Raw genomic sequence first — 17302 nt, 5'->3', positions numbered from 1 at the left:
GATCATCTGAAAGCCAGAGACGATTATGTCATTAGGTATGTGCATTTCTCAACTAAGCCTTCAAGAGTGATAGGTGATGAGAAGCATTCTTATATGACGTGTGTGTGGGACACATTCAAAGGGCACATGTATCAGATGACCAAATTCCCTGTATGAGCACTGGGAGAATTTTAAAAAGTCATTCTCCTGCTTGTGCTCCACACCCACTAATTCCAGGAGTCCAGTTCCACAGAGTACTCCTCCACCTCGTTTCTCAGGGCGGCTCTCCTGGCTGAGGTTGCCTCATGTAAGTGGATGCTGTCTACCGGCACCGTGACACCTGTGTGCAGCCTGCACTGCTGTCCCCGTCATTAGAAGGGCAGCCGATTGTGGTAGCGTGGGAGACACCTGAGGGGTCAGAACTTGACTTAATGATCTTCCCAGGACTGCTTTTGTTTAATGATCCATTTTGTTTTAGGTGATGAGAGAGAGAAAAAAATCTGCTTCTTTGTGTAGGCAGCCACACTTTAGGCTAGGAGACCCAAGTTAGTTTCCCAGTCTAGGGCATTACTATAGGGGCAGGGCTAAGCCTGGGATGGAGACAGTCATTTGGGCAACATAGGGCCTATCCCCACCCCAAAGAAGTCTGCCAGACAATATGGCAATTCTTCGGCCAAGCACAGGGCTGGACCCTGGCTCTCTCCCAGGGCTGCTGCCTGACTGTTGGTAAGACACTTGCCCTTTGCATTTCCTCGGAGTTATTAGGATAAGGGTAAAAGTTTTCAACTTCACTTTCCTCAAGGCTAAACTAAGTCAGCAAGTGACCAAGTGTGAATTCCATGAAGGCAGGCCCAGTATAGAAGAGCAGACATTGGGGTGTATGCCAATAAGAGTGAGAACACCTATTTTGATGTTGAATTGGTGATATCACTTGATTTATGGAAGTTCCTGCTGTTGTTACTCTATATTGTAGATTTAAAATTTTATGATTCAAAAGAAAATGGAATGAAAACAAATAGGATCTATATTTTTATTGTATGGAGGTCATGTGTGCAGTGTTCATCAAATGCATGTCCTCTAACCTTCGGCCTCCCCATGCAGCATGGCCAGGCCACTTTCTTCTGTGTCTACCATCTGCAGTGGCCTAGGAGGGCAGGACAAGGTTCATTTTCAGGGTCTTATTACTAATAATTCAAGATGAAGCTGCCACTGTTTCTGCTGTGATAGGGAGAGGAAGGTCCTGGACCATCTCTCCTCTTATCTGCCTGCCATCAAAATGTCCTTGTCCCTGATCTCCCCTTTAACTGATGGGGACGTTAAGGGTCATGTCTTTTCAAAAGACTCTTAAGAAACACTGCCCCAAACCCTCTGCTTTCCTGATTTGCATTTGGAACTGTTGGTTTGTGGTGAGAAAGACAGAACCACCTTACGATATGCTTGAGTACATGTGAATACTACAAGCGAAGCCCTGGGATAGCCTAGCCTTGTGCTTAACTTTGGTAGCTTTCTCCCACTAGTCTCCATCTGAGAGCTTTACAGGCTTTCTCAGATATCCAGACGACCCTGGGAGCGAGATTACTGCTGGGTTGTCCACTCTCACTTTACAAGAACAGCTGAGGCATGTAGCATTCTCTGCTGTCTTGTTTGGAGCACAGGCATTGAGGAATTCACCTATGAATTTGTCTCCCCAAAGAGAAATGAGAAAGACTCTGCTCACTGTCACAGATAGGAGCCATGTCAGGAATGGCAACTCTTTATGCTCAGTTAAAAAAGAACTAGATTTCTTTTTTTTTAAATTGAAGTATAGCTGATGTACAATATTATATAAGTTACTGGTGTACAATATAGTGGTTCATGATTTTTAAAGGTTATATGCCATTAATAGTTATTATAAAATACTGGCTATATTCCCCACATTGTACAATGTATCTTTGTAGCTTATTTTATACCTAATTGTTTGTACCTCTTAATCCCCTATTCCTATGTTGCTCCTCCCTCCTTCCCTCTCCCCACTGGTAGCCACTGGTTTGTTCTCTATATCTGTGGGTCCGCTTTGGAAAAGAACTAGATTTGTATTCAGCTTTTCCCATGATAGAGAATTAAGAAGAAACCACACTAACAAATAGACATGGCTGACAGGTGCTATCAGGGAGAAAGGCCAAAGGCAAAAATGGCTTTCTTTTACGTGGAATAGCTGCCACTGGCCAGCACCAGAGGACAAAATCAAGGGAACTGAGACGAAATGATGGGAGAGCATGCTTCCTTGTTCTGGGCAAACTCCCCAGAATGAGCGGAAGATGGTGAACGATTTCCAACTTGTTTGAACTATAGACACTTTGATGCACAGCACAAATCATTATCATCCTGGAGCTGGTCCCTCATGGGGGTCGACTTCACCAGCTGCCTTGTGTGGAGTCTATGCGCCAGTGGGGAGCGGCGGTGCTGTTTGGTGGAGACGAAACTCCTAGGGCTCATGAACTATATTTGTTCTCTTAACTCTGCCATCGAGCAGGGGAATGGCTGCATTTAGGAATTTAAGGAAGACTCATGGCTAATGACAGTAAGGAAGGGCTTTCCGTTTAGAAATGAGGCTTACTACTAGAACAGGTCGGTCATAAGAGGGAACGCTGTTTTCTTCCTTTAGTAACCACCGCCTGATCTATCAGGCAGGATTTTGAAGTCCCAGTGTTGTTCTGGCCAGAGGCGGGGGGGATGGACCAGATGACCTCGTTCCTTTCAGCCTGGGGGCCAGCGGAAAGTGTTCCAAAGACAACTTAATACTCTGGATTTATTTTTCTCCCTCATTTTTTTTAAATTGGCACTTCCAATTTTCAGTGTCTATAATGTGCTAATGGGCTTTCCTCCCATTAAAAAACATGTGTGGATGTGAGAATGTTCTCTTAGAGAAAAGAGGGCCTCTGGGGTTTTGCTTCTGGCTTGAGGTCCTATGAGGTAGGTGTTATTAAACATCCCCTGCAGCGGGCTGGGGTGTGAGTGAACCTCAGTGGGGGTCAGCAGCTCTCCTGATAATTTTGGCAGGAGAGGGAGACACAGCCACTTTGAGAGGAAAGAAGGTAAATTTTGCGATTCATTTGCAAACCCAGATAAAATGAGTTTTCGGACGCGGGCATGAATTGAGAGCCTATCTATTCTCTTCTATCATTAAGCCTGTTAGGACAGAAGTCATCCAAGTTCATGTTTTTCAGCCAGATAATTATTCTTCCCATCCTGATTGTAGAGGGGGCAGCTCAGAGGGCATATCAAGAAGGAAGGAAGCTCAAGAGCCAGACAGAGGGTGGTGCTGGGACACGTGTCCAGTGCTTCGGGTGGCCAATGGCAGCGTGGCAGCCCGGGGTTAGGATTTTGAGGAGGAGGAGGGAGAGGGGTGGACAGGTGGTGTCCAGCAGTTGGTACTTCACAGTCTAAGTAGGGGCCGTCTTAGGCTCCCTCAGAACAAGGACTATAGATGGAACAACTCTCACTTACAGAATGCAGGGAGATGGCAGGTGAGCGATGTCTTCAGGTTCTCAAAGTAAGGAGTGGATCGGACCAGGGCTTTTCAAAGGCATCTTATGATTCCCATATTCCATGATTCTATGATGCTTCCCTCTGTAGCAGGGTGGTTTTTATACAATTATCAAAGGGAAGATTGATCTTTTGAAAAATTAGTTTTTATTGTGGCCTGAGGATTAAGTTACACAGCTAAAGTCCACTCATTAAAACTCACTAACTCATCAGCATGCTACTTTCTCAAGCCATGATGACTTTGTGGCCTAAGTGAAAATTTCATATTCCCCTGGAAAATTGAATTAGCATAGCACAATCAGCAGAAAATTATCTTTGACTAGTAGATTTTATTTCTACACCATTCTGCTTTGCCTAAAAAAATAATGACTCTGAGACTTAAGCTTGATGGCTAAGAGTAAGAGCTAATGTCTACCATTTGCTTTCACAGTCCCAAGAACTGTTTTAGATGTTTTACATGCACTTGTTCATTTAATCCCCAGAAGAGCTCTATGAGATGAGTAGATACTAAACCCCCATTTAGTCGATAAGGATATTGAAAACTAGAGAGATCAACTAACATGTCAGGGCCAGGATTAGACTCTGGGTCTAGCAGCTAACTGAGGGGTCTCCTGTAAACCATACTCTTCTGTCCTCTGCCTTTCCCAGAGGGTCAGTGGAATTGACTAGCTTGGGCTGCACTCATCGCAGTTGGGTGGAATTAAGGACGTGACTTTGTGGAAGAGAACTGTTTGGAATATGAAAGCATGAGCAAGGAGGCTTAGTTTCCATTAAGTGTAAAGTGGGTCAATGAGATATGTTGTAATAGTAAGTAGATCCCTCTTTTTTTTTTTTTTTGCTGTACGCGGGCCTCTCACTGTTGTGGCCTCTCCCGTTGCAGAGCACAGGCTCCGGACGCGCAGGCTCAGCGGCCATGGCTCACGGGCCCAGCCGCTCCGCAGCATGTGGGATCTTCCCAGACCGGGGCACAAACCCATGTCCCCTGCATCGGCAGGTGGACTCTCAACCACTGCACCACCAGGGAAGCCCAGATCCCTTATTTTTTGAACACTGCTCTTAGGAATTAGAAGCTAAGCAGGATTCCTAAGTTTATAATTCTCTGTCTCTAGACAATAACAACAAAAGCTAACAGAGAGTGCTGACTTTTACATATTTTACATCTATTAGTTCACTTAAACATGACAGCAACCCCTTGAGATAGGCACAAATATTTTCCTCATTTTCCAGATGGGGAAAACTGAGACCCGGAGTGGTGCAAAAACACAGCCAGGAAGTGGCAGAGCTGGGTAGCGAGCCCAGGCTCTTTAACCATTATTCTAGCCTGCCTCTCAGCACTAGGCTTTGGCAATTCCAAAATATTCGCTCCTCTGATGCAAACAGGACTTATTGTCCTTCAGGGTGGGATGAGGCCAAGAAGAACTGGACGTTGAGCCATGTCTTCTGTGAATGTTTGTGTATTTGAACCAGGTGGCTCTCTTCCTCCGGGGTCTCTTTCTAGGACTGGGGCAGGAATGCCTCTCTCAATGCCTCACCGTGGTTGTCTGTGGGATGCCCAATTAACTCTGCTGCATGGAATTCCATTCTTGATGCTTTCTTCTGAAATAAGAAGGCTGGAATTTGGGGGTACTCTTATACCTAATCTATAAGCTACTAAGTGTTTCAAGATTGTATTTGCTCAGTTCATGTTCAATGAATGTTACAGTGGGTTTAAATGTGGTATCAGAACTTGCCAAATGGTGCTTATAGGACACAAGGCTCAGAAGGATTAAGTGACTTCTCCAATTTCACATGAAGTTGTTATGTTTCTGAGCGCAAGGGCTATCTTACTTGAGCCAGGACTCAACTGAGATAAACCAATGGCCTGTTTCCATTCTTGTCCTTGGAGCCTGGCAGGGACTGGAGGTAGGGAGTGGTCAGATGCCCTGGAACTACTCAGAACACAAATTGGAAAGAGAAACTGAGATGTTGATGCTGGAAGAGGAGAGGACAGAAATGCTGGGCAGGCAGGGATGGCGTCGTCCATTCCTCTTTGCCCCCTTTGCGCTCTACTAGGCGTTCAGTAGTATTTGAATATGAATGAATGGATCCCTACTGCTTTTCTAGCCATGCTCCACATTCAGAGCATGGAGATCACAGGGGCTGGTGAAGATGGAGAAGAGCTCAGGGGGAAGGTTGGACTCTAGCTGGCTTGAGGTAGAGAGCAGATGTGGGAAGAAGGAGGGCACGTGTGCAGAGGCATCTATGGGCAAAGGCTGATGCACCTGGAATACTTAACCTGGCCCACAGGTACAATGTTCTTGACTTCTGTAATATCTTGTCTGCTCTCCAAACTCCCAAACGGGGGAAGGGTTTTCCTGACTAAGCCAGTGCCAGGAAAATTGTGGCATGAGTCTTGTTAGCTACTCTTTTGCACACCTCTGCCATCGCTTATGGGCCTCGAGTCTAACTTGTTAACCACTTGGATTTGCCCACATTATTCCCGAATGTGAGTCATTTGTTGTCTGGGCTCACCCAGCTGGGCTTTCCTTTCCAGGTTAACATGTTTGTTGAAGGATTCCATGATGCCATCCTCCTCTACGTCCTGGCTTTACATGAAGTACTCAGAGCTGGTTACAGTAAGAAGGATGGAGGGAAAATTATCCAGCAGACTTGGAACAGAACATTTGAAGGTGAGGTTTCAGTCTACAAGGCAACAACACTCTGCAGCTGATCAAGCTGCTTCTTTCCTGGTTCTGTTTTTCTCTCTTACAACTTTGGGACCTTGCCAGTGTCTTACTTTTCTCAGCTGTAGAAAAAGGATAAGAAGTCAAAATCAACCCACTCCACAGGCTTGTTGTGAAAATTAAATGAGATAAAGCTTGTGAAAGTGCTTTGAAAGAGTCCCACTGAAATAGGAATTGCCTTGTCTCCTGATTACTAGATGACAACTCTAGGCTTCTTAAAATTAATCACAAGCCTCATTCACAACAAATAGTTTGTGAAGAGTTCTGTGATCAGTTTTAAAAGGAATAATCCCAGATATACATTCCTCTGTTCAAAACTGGGGGCTTTGAGATGATAAGGAGGTCCATTTGAGCTCTCTGCTTATATTTTACTTTTTAAAATGTTGAATACGAGCTGCTGCTTAAGAACAGAGAAGTATAAGGACAACAACAACAAAAAAATGGCTCATCCTCTCATCACTCAAGCAATCTCTGTTGACATTTAAACATTGTACAAGAATGAGACCATTCTTGGCTGGAAAATTTGAATGCTACAAAAATGTACAAAATGAAAAGTGAAAGTTTTCCCTTCACACCCTAGTTCCCTGTCCCCAGTGTAATCACTATTAACAATTTCCTATGATTCAGCCTAAAAATATTTTATGCCTTCTGCCAGCACATATGCATTTGTATATCTTATCTAAAAAATTTACACAAAAGGGTCATACTATGAATGCCATTCCTCATCTTAGCTTTTTCACTTGTATGTCAAGGAGAAGAATTTTCCATATGAGCGCTCATAGATTCAGCACATTTTTAAATGATGGTTCCATATTTTTCCACTGTTTGGCTGTACAAGTATTTCTTTAACCAGTCTCCTATTGATGGGCACTTCAGTTGTTTACAGTTTTTGCTATTATGCAAAATGCTATTATGATCTTACACATCTTGATGAATTTTTGTGAGTACATCCAATAGGGAACATTCTTAGTCATGGCCTATCTGGGTCCAAAAGTATGTTGGTACCTTTTAAAGTGCATTAGGTATTGCCAAATATCTTCCAGAAAGGTCTACCAGTCCATATTCTTGTTAACAGCATGTGGAAGGCTAGTTTCCTCTCACCTCCCCATCAGTCAAAAAAAAAATGAACATAAGACTCAGTATGAGAATGATCCAGCTGCTGGAGCCCTGCGGATAGCAACTTCATATTCACTCATTCACTCATTCATCAGATATTCTTGAGCACTTACTATGTGCCAGGCACCGGTCAAGGTGCTGAGGATTCAGCAGTGAACTAAAGAAATTCCTGGGCTTCCCTGGTGGCGCAGTGGTTGGGAGTCTGCCTGCCGATGCAGGGGACGCGGGTTCGTGCCCCGGCCCGGGAGGATCCCACATGCCGCAGAGCGGCAGGTCCCGTGAGCCATGGCCGCTGGGCCTGCGCGTCCGGAACCTGTGCTCCGCAACGGGAGAGGCCACAACAGTGAGAGGCCCGCATACCGCAAAAAAAAAAAAAAAAAAAAGAAAAAAGAAATTCCCTGCAATCAACTGAGCTCCATGGTAGTAGGGGGAACTGGTGATAAATGAATAAATACACCACTTCAGGGGCTATAAAGTAAAGCAGGTTAGGGAACTGGAAAGTGAAGGGAGGGGTGTGGTAGGACTGCTAATTTAAATAGAGTTGTCCGGGAAGGTCTTTCTGATAAGCGGTGGTTGAGTAGAGACCTCAGAGTAGTGAAAGAAATTATGTAGATGTTTAAGAGAGAATATTCCAGAGGCAGCAGCAAACGCAGAGACCCTGAGTGTATCTGGAGAGTGCTGAGGGCCCCCGTAAGAGCAAGGAGGCCGGTGTGGCTGCAGTAGTATGTGAGCCGCAGTGTGATGGTAGCCAGAGTCAGAGGTAGTGCGTCCAGATCCTGTGGGCCTGGAAGCTGCACTGAGGACCTTGAGTTTCCACCTGAGTGAGATGGAAAGCCACCAGAGGGTGTCGAGGGTCAGGATCTGTATTGAGTCTTTTTTAGATGGGGGCTTTCTGGGGGCTGAGGAAAATAAGCTGTAGTATTCTGGTGGGTATCATCTGAGGACCACTGCCATACAGGTCACTGACCAGAGGTCAGGAAACCCACAACCTAGCCACTGGCTGTGACCTCAGTCCTTTGGACTTCTTCTTTGTCACCAGTACTAAGGGGGTTGGACTAGCTGATGACTGACAAAGACCCTTTCAGTTCTGCATCATGCCAACTCATCCTTTGAGCCCTTTAATGCACTGGGGCTATGCCTATATGTATTTATCAAGGCTAGATTTGGGGCACATATTTTTTTTTCCCTTGGGACTCCCATCCACTCCACTGCCTCGTCTTGCCCTTGGTTATTAGAAAGGGTAGGATGGTACAGAGAGGTCAAGTTCCAGCAAAAGTTGTCTGGGCAACAGCTATGGTGACATTTGGTGGATTTCATTTCTCCTTGGTGGTTTCAGTGGATGCCACATCTTACTCAAAACTAGAGTGACATCTGCTTTAACTTTGGACAGATGGTAGGACATGAATAAATAAAATAAGCCTCCAGGATTATCTTGCTCAACCTCTGACTGCTTCAGCTGAGGAGTTGGAATCCAATAGGATAAGTCAGGGGGCATATTAGGACTGAGTCAAATTTCCCAGAAGTTGTGTGTCCTGTGCACTAAGAAACCGGCATATGTGGACATGACCTTGGTAGGCCACATCCTGTTCCTAGTTACTCTTCACTACACGATGTAGTCATTTGCTCTTGGTCATCTGAGGGAGGTTGTTAAGGGAAGGGCAGGTGCCCACAATGGCTGGAACTCAGTGTTGTTTAGAGGACATGGACTAAATTTTCCCATAGGCCAACCTGATACTTCCATTCTAGGGCTGGGTCTACACAGGCAATATGAAATGAGTCCCAAAACAATCAACTGTATAGTTCAGTCTAAACGTAGAATCTCATTTGTCCAAATGTAAAGATAATTGAAGCCAAGGTAAGTTTTGACCTTGAAGTGTTTGAAGAGCCCATTTTATTTGCTAAACAATGATCAATCTGAGGGTAGCCCCCAAAAGAACTATAAAAAAAATCCCCAACTGTTCTAAAATTAAAAACAATTTAAATTTTAATGGTCACTGTAAGTGACCATAAAGTTGTCAAGGGAAAAATACTCTGGACGTTATTTGACAGATTTGGATTTCATTACGGTTAAACCTATGACCAAATCTCAAGGCTTTCAATAAATGCCTGGGAAGAAGCTGAATTTCCTCTCTGTGTGAGAGGTCAGAGTGACAAGGTAAATAGGACTGTGGCTCAAACCTTGAGCTCTGCTACAGGCCAATAGAAATGAGGGTGGAAAGTCTCATTATTTATGTACAGGAAAATTCTGCTGTCAGCCTGACGATCTCACCTTATGTACAATACTCTCAGGTGAAGTCTCACTTGATAATTGGCCACCCTGAGGGTTCACACCCCATTTCTTGGGAGAATTGTAATAGCTTAAAGTGTAATGAGGTCTTGGATTACTAGGGCCACCTTGCCTTATAAAATACTCTGCAAAACACGCAGCAGAACACACCATCATAAACACCTCTGAACAGAACGGCATATGGTTTTGGACAGCCAATAGGTTTGCAGATAAATGTATATATATTTAAATGACATTAATTACTTAAAAGTTGTATAGACTGTCAAGGATAAGCTAGCTTGAGATAGGTGTATCCTTTGTAATCAGTCTATGTTAAGAAGACAAAGAAATCAAGATGAATAGTAGCTCCATTCTGTTTCCGGCAAAGTAGACCAAAGTCTGGAAAAATCAGTGGGCCTTCAAACAGCAACCCAGAGGACAGTAAACCCAAACACTTGCCCTCTCCAAACCACACTAGAGGATGGAGCTCTCCCTTGGGATCCCTTTACCCAGACATTCATTTTACTTCCGGAGAGAACCACATCGGTAGAGGTGTCAATTAAGAATTACACTGAACTTTGCAACAGTTTAAATTGAAAGAAAACAAATACTTAGAATGTGGCTGACATATAAATTCTCTTAGTTAATGAAAGTTGCAATATAGACATATTTAATATCAACTAATATTATATACATATTTGCTTTTATTGATTAGCTGCTGTAAGCCACCATTGCTCACCAAAGTAAATCCAAATCCTTTGTGTGGCACTCAAGGCCCTCCATGCTCTGGCCACCCTGTTCCAGCTGTTCCAGCTTTACATCTCACTGTTCCCTTCCATACACATGGGCCACCTCACCCAAAACCTCACCATCCCTTGGGTTCCTTTCAGCTTTTGTGTCTTTGCAAATACTAACAGGGCTGCCTTTCTGCCTAGAACACTCCCACACTCTGCTGGCTGCTTGTCTGAATCAGAGGCTTCACCAACATTCCTATAAAAGACCTGCTCTTTTACTGAGTCCCCCAGGAGTCTCCAACTAGATGTGCCAGCTCCTCCTCTGAGTGGTGTGGGCATAGTCAGAATGTCCTCTCCCAGATTCCAGGCATAGCGATAGAAGTAATAACAAAAGAAGAAAACCACCGACTTCTCTTAAACCCATATTGAAAGTACTTTACCTATTTTAGCTCACTTAATCTTTTCAGCAGCCTCTTGGCAGGGAGCTACTACTATGCCTCTTTTACAGTCCTGGAGACTGAGGCTCAGTGGGCTAAATCCTTGCCCAAGGTCATAGGCTAGGAAATGTGAAAGCTGGGATTCAGATGCAGGCAGTTGGATTCCAGCACCACCAAAATAAACCCCTTGTCCAGGCTGCCTCTCTCTTGAGCAGACACTGTGTCCAGATCATCTTTGCCTCAGCATTAAATTCAGCCCCTAGTTATCACTGGATAAACAAGGAATGCTTTATTGTATCTATATGAGATGATGAATGTCAAACTCATTTCACAGTATCTGTAAGTCAAACCTTTATGCTGTACACTTGAAACTCACACAGTGAGATATGTCAGCTACATCTCCATTAAACTGGAAGACAGAAACAAAACCCCCAAAACAATGAATGAATGAACACAAGTGCGATAAAACTAGCTCATCTTTGCCCTTGGCTCCCATGACCTGCGAAGCAGGCCCTTTGCTCTCCTGGGCGTCCAAGGAGCCCATAGGCAAGCACATTCACTGAGTCCTGGGCCTGGAATGGGTTTTCTTTTATAATGTTTGCCCAGTGATAATGTGAACCCATGACAAGTCTAGGAACTGTACTACAACTCCACTTCTCGCTCTGCATTTTTTTAAAAACTTAATACAAAACTCCGGGATAAGCATACTGCTTTCAGGATTAGGCTTAATCTTTTTTTTTTTCTTTAACATATTCCCCAAAGAAGGTCATTTGTTTCTTTTTCTTTTCATTTTTAAATGGAGAAATGTTAAGAATTTAGGAATGCAGACACAGATGAAATTACAATGTCTTTTCAAATGCCAACAAAAATGCTCCGAGTTTGATGAGATTCCCTGTGGCATGAGTTTGTTTAAAAAAGTCCTGTCAATTCATTTTCTTGTTTTTGTTGGCGGACAGAGGCATTTTAAGTAACCAACTGGAGTTCTTTACATCTCATCCTCCAGGTATTGCCGGGCAGGTGTCCATAGATGCCAGCGGAGACCGGTACGGGGATTTCTCCGTGATTGCCATGACCGACACGGAGGCGGGTACCCAGGAGGTGAGCAAACAGGACTGCTGCCCCAGCCGCTCCTCTGCTTGTTGAGATTCCAGGGAATGTATTTGTCCTGGTGTCCAAATAACTGCCCCCAAAGCAGCCTCCAAATAAAAATGAGCTGCACACAGGGAGTTTCCAAGAGAGGGCTTCCTTCTGGTTGAGGGTATCAGGGAAGAGTTCAGGAAATGGTTCCACGTTTATCCTAAGTGGGGCAATCCTACCTTTCAAGTGGCCAAGAATCACACCTCAGTCCTAAGATGCAGGACAGCATCATCAGCTGAGAGACGTAAAGTGAAATTGTGTATTTACTTCCTCCCTAAAAATTTGAAAAAAAAATTGTTTTTGGCGGGGCTGGGTACAAACTGGACATGCATTAGTATTTCAAAAGATGATGGAGGAAGGGTAAGCTGTGACAAAGCGAGAGAGTGGCATGGACATATATACACTACCAAACGTAAAATAGATAGCTAGTGGGAAGCAGCCGCATAGCACAGGGAGATCAGCTCGGTGCTTTGTGACCACCTAGAGGGGTGGGATAGGGAGGGTGGGAGGGAGGGAGAGGCAAGAGGGAAGAGATATGGGAACATATGTGTATGTATAACTGATTCACTTTGTTATAAAGCAGAAACTAACACACCATTGTAAAGCAATTATACTCCAATAAAGATGTAAAATAAATAAATAAATAAATAATAAATAAAGTAAAAGATGATGGAGTTTCAGGATAGCATCACGAAGAGAAAAGGGTGCCCTGGACACAAAGAGGAGTTTCTGACACTTCCTGGGGTGCAAGCTCTTTGCCTCAGCTCCCTCGGCTGTAATGAAGAAATCATAATCTCTCCCTTGCTGATCTCACATGACGATCATGAGCACCAGATAAAATGGAACCTAGAAAAGTACTATATAAACTTTACATGATAAATATATAAATAAAGATTATCGGAATATGCAGTGTTTCAGGTCACGTAATGCGGCTCCCTCTCTGCTTCTCTGAAGGCTCTCACCCAGAGTTGATGCTCCTGTCACACTTCATGCGACCCTGCATAAAGGACTGGCTCTTCTTCCCTCAGTCCACACATACTTGGCCTTTGTGGGAGGGGCTGAGCCGGCAGGACCCGCACTTGCTGCATTTACAGCACGTTTTTTTACTCTTCGATGGTCTGGGTCTCGTGTATATTCGAGTGTCCCCCTCTATAAAAGGTGGATAGTAACGGTCTATTATAGATAGGGCTGTGGTGAGGATTCAGGAGCGCATGTGTGTAAAGTACTTGGTATGTGCTCAGTACATGCCAGTGATTGTTAGTTTGGTGATTATCTAGAATTCTTTTCTTATTATTTATTTATTTATTTTCTTAGTTTCTGCTTTATATCAAAGTGAATCAGTCATACATACACATCTGTTCCCACATCCCTTCCCTCTTGCGTCTCCCTCCCTCCCACCCTCCCCATCCCACCCCTCCAGGCGGTCACAAAGCACCGAGCTGATCTCCCTGTTATCTAGAATTCTTTTCATTCTGACATGAAATGGCCTATGAGAGCTTGCTGGGCCTCCTTCAGGAGAGAGAGGGGGAGGGAGTGTCACAGGCCGCTCAGGAGCAGGTGCCGGTGCCCAGACAAAAGGGAAACGGATCCCGAGAACCTGGGTGCGAAGGTACTTCCAGGTCAGGGCTCAGGGAGCTGATGAAACGGCTGTTGAACCCGAAACTGAGAGTGAACCTTGAACTGACCCATAAAAGAATACTGATTTTTTTCAGGGTCCACAGGAACTAATTGAAAAGGAGTTCAGCTTGGAGGTGGGGTGTGAATAGGGTAAATTCATCAGAGAGGAGAACGTTAATCCCCGAAGTCAGGATGGGGAATAGTTTTGCAACCAAAGGAGGGTGAAGTGGGAAGTTCCTAAAGACACTCTGTAATGCTTGAATTATATGCCAAGCTAATTGAGTGGTGTGAGGCCCACTTAGCCTGGGACCCGTAAGATGGGTCCTGACTTCACTCACCCCTGAAAGGAACTTGGGCCTGACAGATGGCTGACCACGTGGGCTGCTCTGTGGCAGGTGGGAGAAGCAGCACCCTCTCCCGTGAGCAGGGGAAAAGCCATGCCTTCCCAGCTTATTGCTTTCTGTATAACCACCTTCCCTGCCATTGGGAGCCCGCTCTCCATAAATTATGCTCACCTTAAGAGCGCTGTTGGCGCCTGCAAATCTTGACCTACAAAGTCCTCAGAAACACACCATTGTAGTCAGTGTGAAGGACAGAGGAGCCCACTCTGTGCCTCCTTTGGAACCAGATAACTTTGACCTTTCAGTGTGTATATGTATATATTTTTTGCCTTTATATAGGTTATTGGTGATTACTTTGGAAAAGAAGGTCGTTTTGAAATGCGGCCGAATGTCAAATATCCTTGGGGACCTTTAAAGCTGAGAATAGATGAAACCAGAATGGTGGAGCACACAAACAGCTCTCCTTGCAAAGCATGTAAGTTTAGAGACTTAATTCGCTCTGTGTTTCATCACCTATGGTATCAGTATAATGCAGGGGCCATGCCCTGAAAGTGCAGATTACTGTTTCTGATGTGGTAAAACCCGTGGGAACAATTCACAAACTGGCATCTGCCTTCAGCAGAGGCTTCTAGGTCCTTCTTCCCTTCTATTCTTTTCCAAAATGGTAGAAGGCATCTCCCTATTTTTACATCTCTTACTATAATTTCTTAGTATTTGAGGTTTACACTTTTAGGGAAGATTAAAATATCAAATACTAAATGTCACTCACTTATTCATCCCTTGTTTCAAAGTTTGTATTTATCCTCTTATCCCTCAGAACCAGTGTCCCTTAGGCACCTGAAAATTTACAAATTGGCAAATAAGTGTGAAATCTGTTATTTATGAGCAGCCTTGTCATAAACATAGAAGCAAGTGGAGGGTCTCATAAGGAGCTTAAAAGTAGGAAAATGGTTGGAAATCATTGCTTTAGCGAGACCCTTTGATAAACTATTGAGGGAGGGCAAAGTGAGTATTGACCTTTCAGGGAACTTGTTCACTTTAGGCTAATGTATGTGTGCTCCTTATGTCTTGGGAACAGTCTTTAACCTGTGAGGTGTTTGTGTATATGCAATAATTACGGGAAGGCATAAGGCAGAAATATGTTAAGAACACAGTCTCTGGAGTTATTGGGCCTGGATTTGGAATCCCACAGTTGTCACTTACTGGTTTTGTGAACCCAGGAGCATTCCTTCCATTTCTTTAAGCCTCAGTTTTCTCATATGTAAAACGAAAGAAATGTATCCCACTCTTAGGACTGCTTTGAGGATTAAATACGAATGCATATAAGACTGTGTCCTAAACTCTTTCTACACAAGCTAGCTATTTATCATTTTTATATAATAACTGGGACACTACTGAACTTGATTGTTTCAAACTGTTACATTTTCACAAAGTTATATAAGACATTTTGACATGAAACTCTGGCTTTGGTGAGAGAACATCTAAAAACAGAACATTGACCCAATGAATTTTCTCACCAAATCTTCCAGCACTTGGAAGTGTCACCATCCAAGTGACACTGAAAATGAGAAGAGCTGGCTCAGTCCCATGGTCCGCATGGTTGTCTTCTCTGACTGTAATCTCAAGAGTGTGGCTAGATCTGAAAACTTCAGTTTCCAGTTTTCTTCAATTCCTCCTTGAACTTGCTTTATTCCCACTGTGCTCACTTTCTTTTTTTTGTAACAGTCATTCATCTAGGATTTTCTTAAGTGCTTTTTGAGCTTTGCACTTGGTAAAAAACCCCAAAACCCAAAACCAAACCACAACCACCACTGCCACAACAATGAACAGGATACCCTAGAAAATAGTTCTCAAAAAGAAAGGAAAATTGGAAAATTTGCCCCAAGTGGGAAATTGAGAAACATCTTCCAATGAATGAAAGTTTTCAATGACTGAAACGTCAGAATGAGGTATTTCTAGCTATTTCTCAACATGAACTCAGATTATCTCTGTTTCTTTTTCAAGCAGGTGGCCTAGAAGAGTCAGCGGTGACAGGAATTGTTGTGGGAGCCTTACTAGGAGCTGGTTTGCTAATGGCCTTCTACTTTTTCAGGTTAGGACCACTTTATAAAGTTTTAAAATTCACTCCCCTTTATTGCCTTTGCCACTTGCCTTTGAACGATCCTCCTTGTGACCTGTGCCTCTCTTGCTCTTACCCAAAAAGCATGTGGTGAGAAGAACTGAGCCATTCCTTTGGTGTGACGCTGGTTTGATGGTCAGTGGGTTAGCATACCAGGCAGTGGGTCAGGGTTTCTATTGCCTCCCCCTATGGGCCACAGAGCCAATGCTGTCCTTGGCTCACAAATATTCTGACCCCATTCCTACCACCCACCACATGCGAAAGTGGAGAGGGAATCTGGACAAAGGGAGAATCAACTTCCCCAGTCTCTGGCTTCCTCCAGTTTAGAAACAGGTGCTGGGCTCACCCTCTGTAGAGGACGTAGTGGCTCCAAGCAGCCTATGTTCTCAGGACGTCTGTGCTCAGTATTTGAGAACCCACATGCTTAGTGACCACTGTGGTTAAGCCCCGAGTCTTGTAAAGTTGTAATATTTATGTGTGTTCAAGATGCCAATAGTTTCGCATCTTGAGACCTGTTCATTCCTTTGCAGTCTTTGGTGGTTGAGTTTGTGGCTTATTCTTAAGTCAGCGGACCATGAGTTTTTTCATTTCTGTATGGAACTGAAACTCCAGGTGTATGTGACTCTTTGTGGGGACAATTGTATTCCTGTACGCTTCATCTGATCTTTATCTAGGGCATATCCTGGGAGCTGGGGAGAGCTTCTGTGGCAGAATAGACAAGACTTAACCCACGAGGCACCCAGGGAAGAAGGGGAAGGCTTGTTTTATGGCATCTGGGAAAGCAGGCCAATTTTCCTCCTTGAATAAGGGCACAATGCCTTAGGGCACACTACTTTAATCTTTGACCAGGGTTTCATATTGTGTCACTTCTCATTTATTAACCCAAACCCAGATGTCCCTTGAGGGCATTCTTTGTAAGAGAAACCATAGTATTTTGTAGCCAAGCGAGGTTTTATTACTACATTCACTTTCCCTTTACCCAGGAAAAAATACAGAATAACCATTGAGAGGCGAAACCAGCAAGAAGAAAGCAACGTTGGAAAACATCGGGAGTTACGGGAAGATTCCATCAGATCCCATTTTTCGGTGGCTTAAAAGGAAGCCTATTCTTTTGGCTTGAGATTTTTTAAGGAGATAAATGGGATGAAAGACATCAATGGAACAGAAGGGGCGCTCTTGAAAAACTCAGTCTTTTAAGCAGTTAGTCATTTCGTTGTAAAATTTCTTCAGAAGCTCAGGAACTGTTATTAATTGCCATCTGCCTCCCGGCCTTTCATCTCATGACAAACAAATATAAGAATATAACGT

General features: G+C 43.9%; 1 protein-coding gene across 4 annotated transcripts in view; it reads left to right on the top strand.

Moving 5' to 3' along the window:
• NPR3 (natriuretic peptide receptor 3) overlaps window positions 1-17089 on the top strand; it is a gene marked incomplete at its 3' end in the record, with an annotated part of 65132 nt that extends 48043 nt beyond the window's left edge. For 2 of the 4 annotated variants that reach the window (XM_079701917.1, XM_079701915.1), the window contains exons 4-8: window positions 6038-6173; window positions 11784-11878; window positions 14215-14350; window positions 15883-15967; window positions 16978-17089. In XM_079701917.1, the coding sequence (XP_079558043.1) occupies window positions 6038-6173; window positions 11784-11878; window positions 14215-14350; window positions 15883-15967; window positions 16978-17089 (564 nt within the window). Of the gene's footprint in view, window positions 1-6037; window positions 6174-11783; window positions 11879-14214; window positions 14351-15879; window positions 15968-16977 lie in introns of all 4 variants that reach the window. The other 2 variants (XM_079701916.1, XM_079701914.1) reach the window with 1 other exon arrangement.
• Window positions 17090-17302: the final 213 nt, after the last annotated feature.

Source organism: Hyperoodon ampullatus (assembly GCF_949752795.1).
Source record: "Hyperoodon ampullatus genome assembly, chromosome: 4".
NCBI classification, from domain to species: Eukaryota; Metazoa; Chordata; class Mammalia; order Artiodactyla; family Ziphiidae; genus Hyperoodon; species Hyperoodon ampullatus.
Note: the sequence above shows the minus strand (reverse complement) of the source record. Positions and strands in the feature narration are given on the sequence as shown.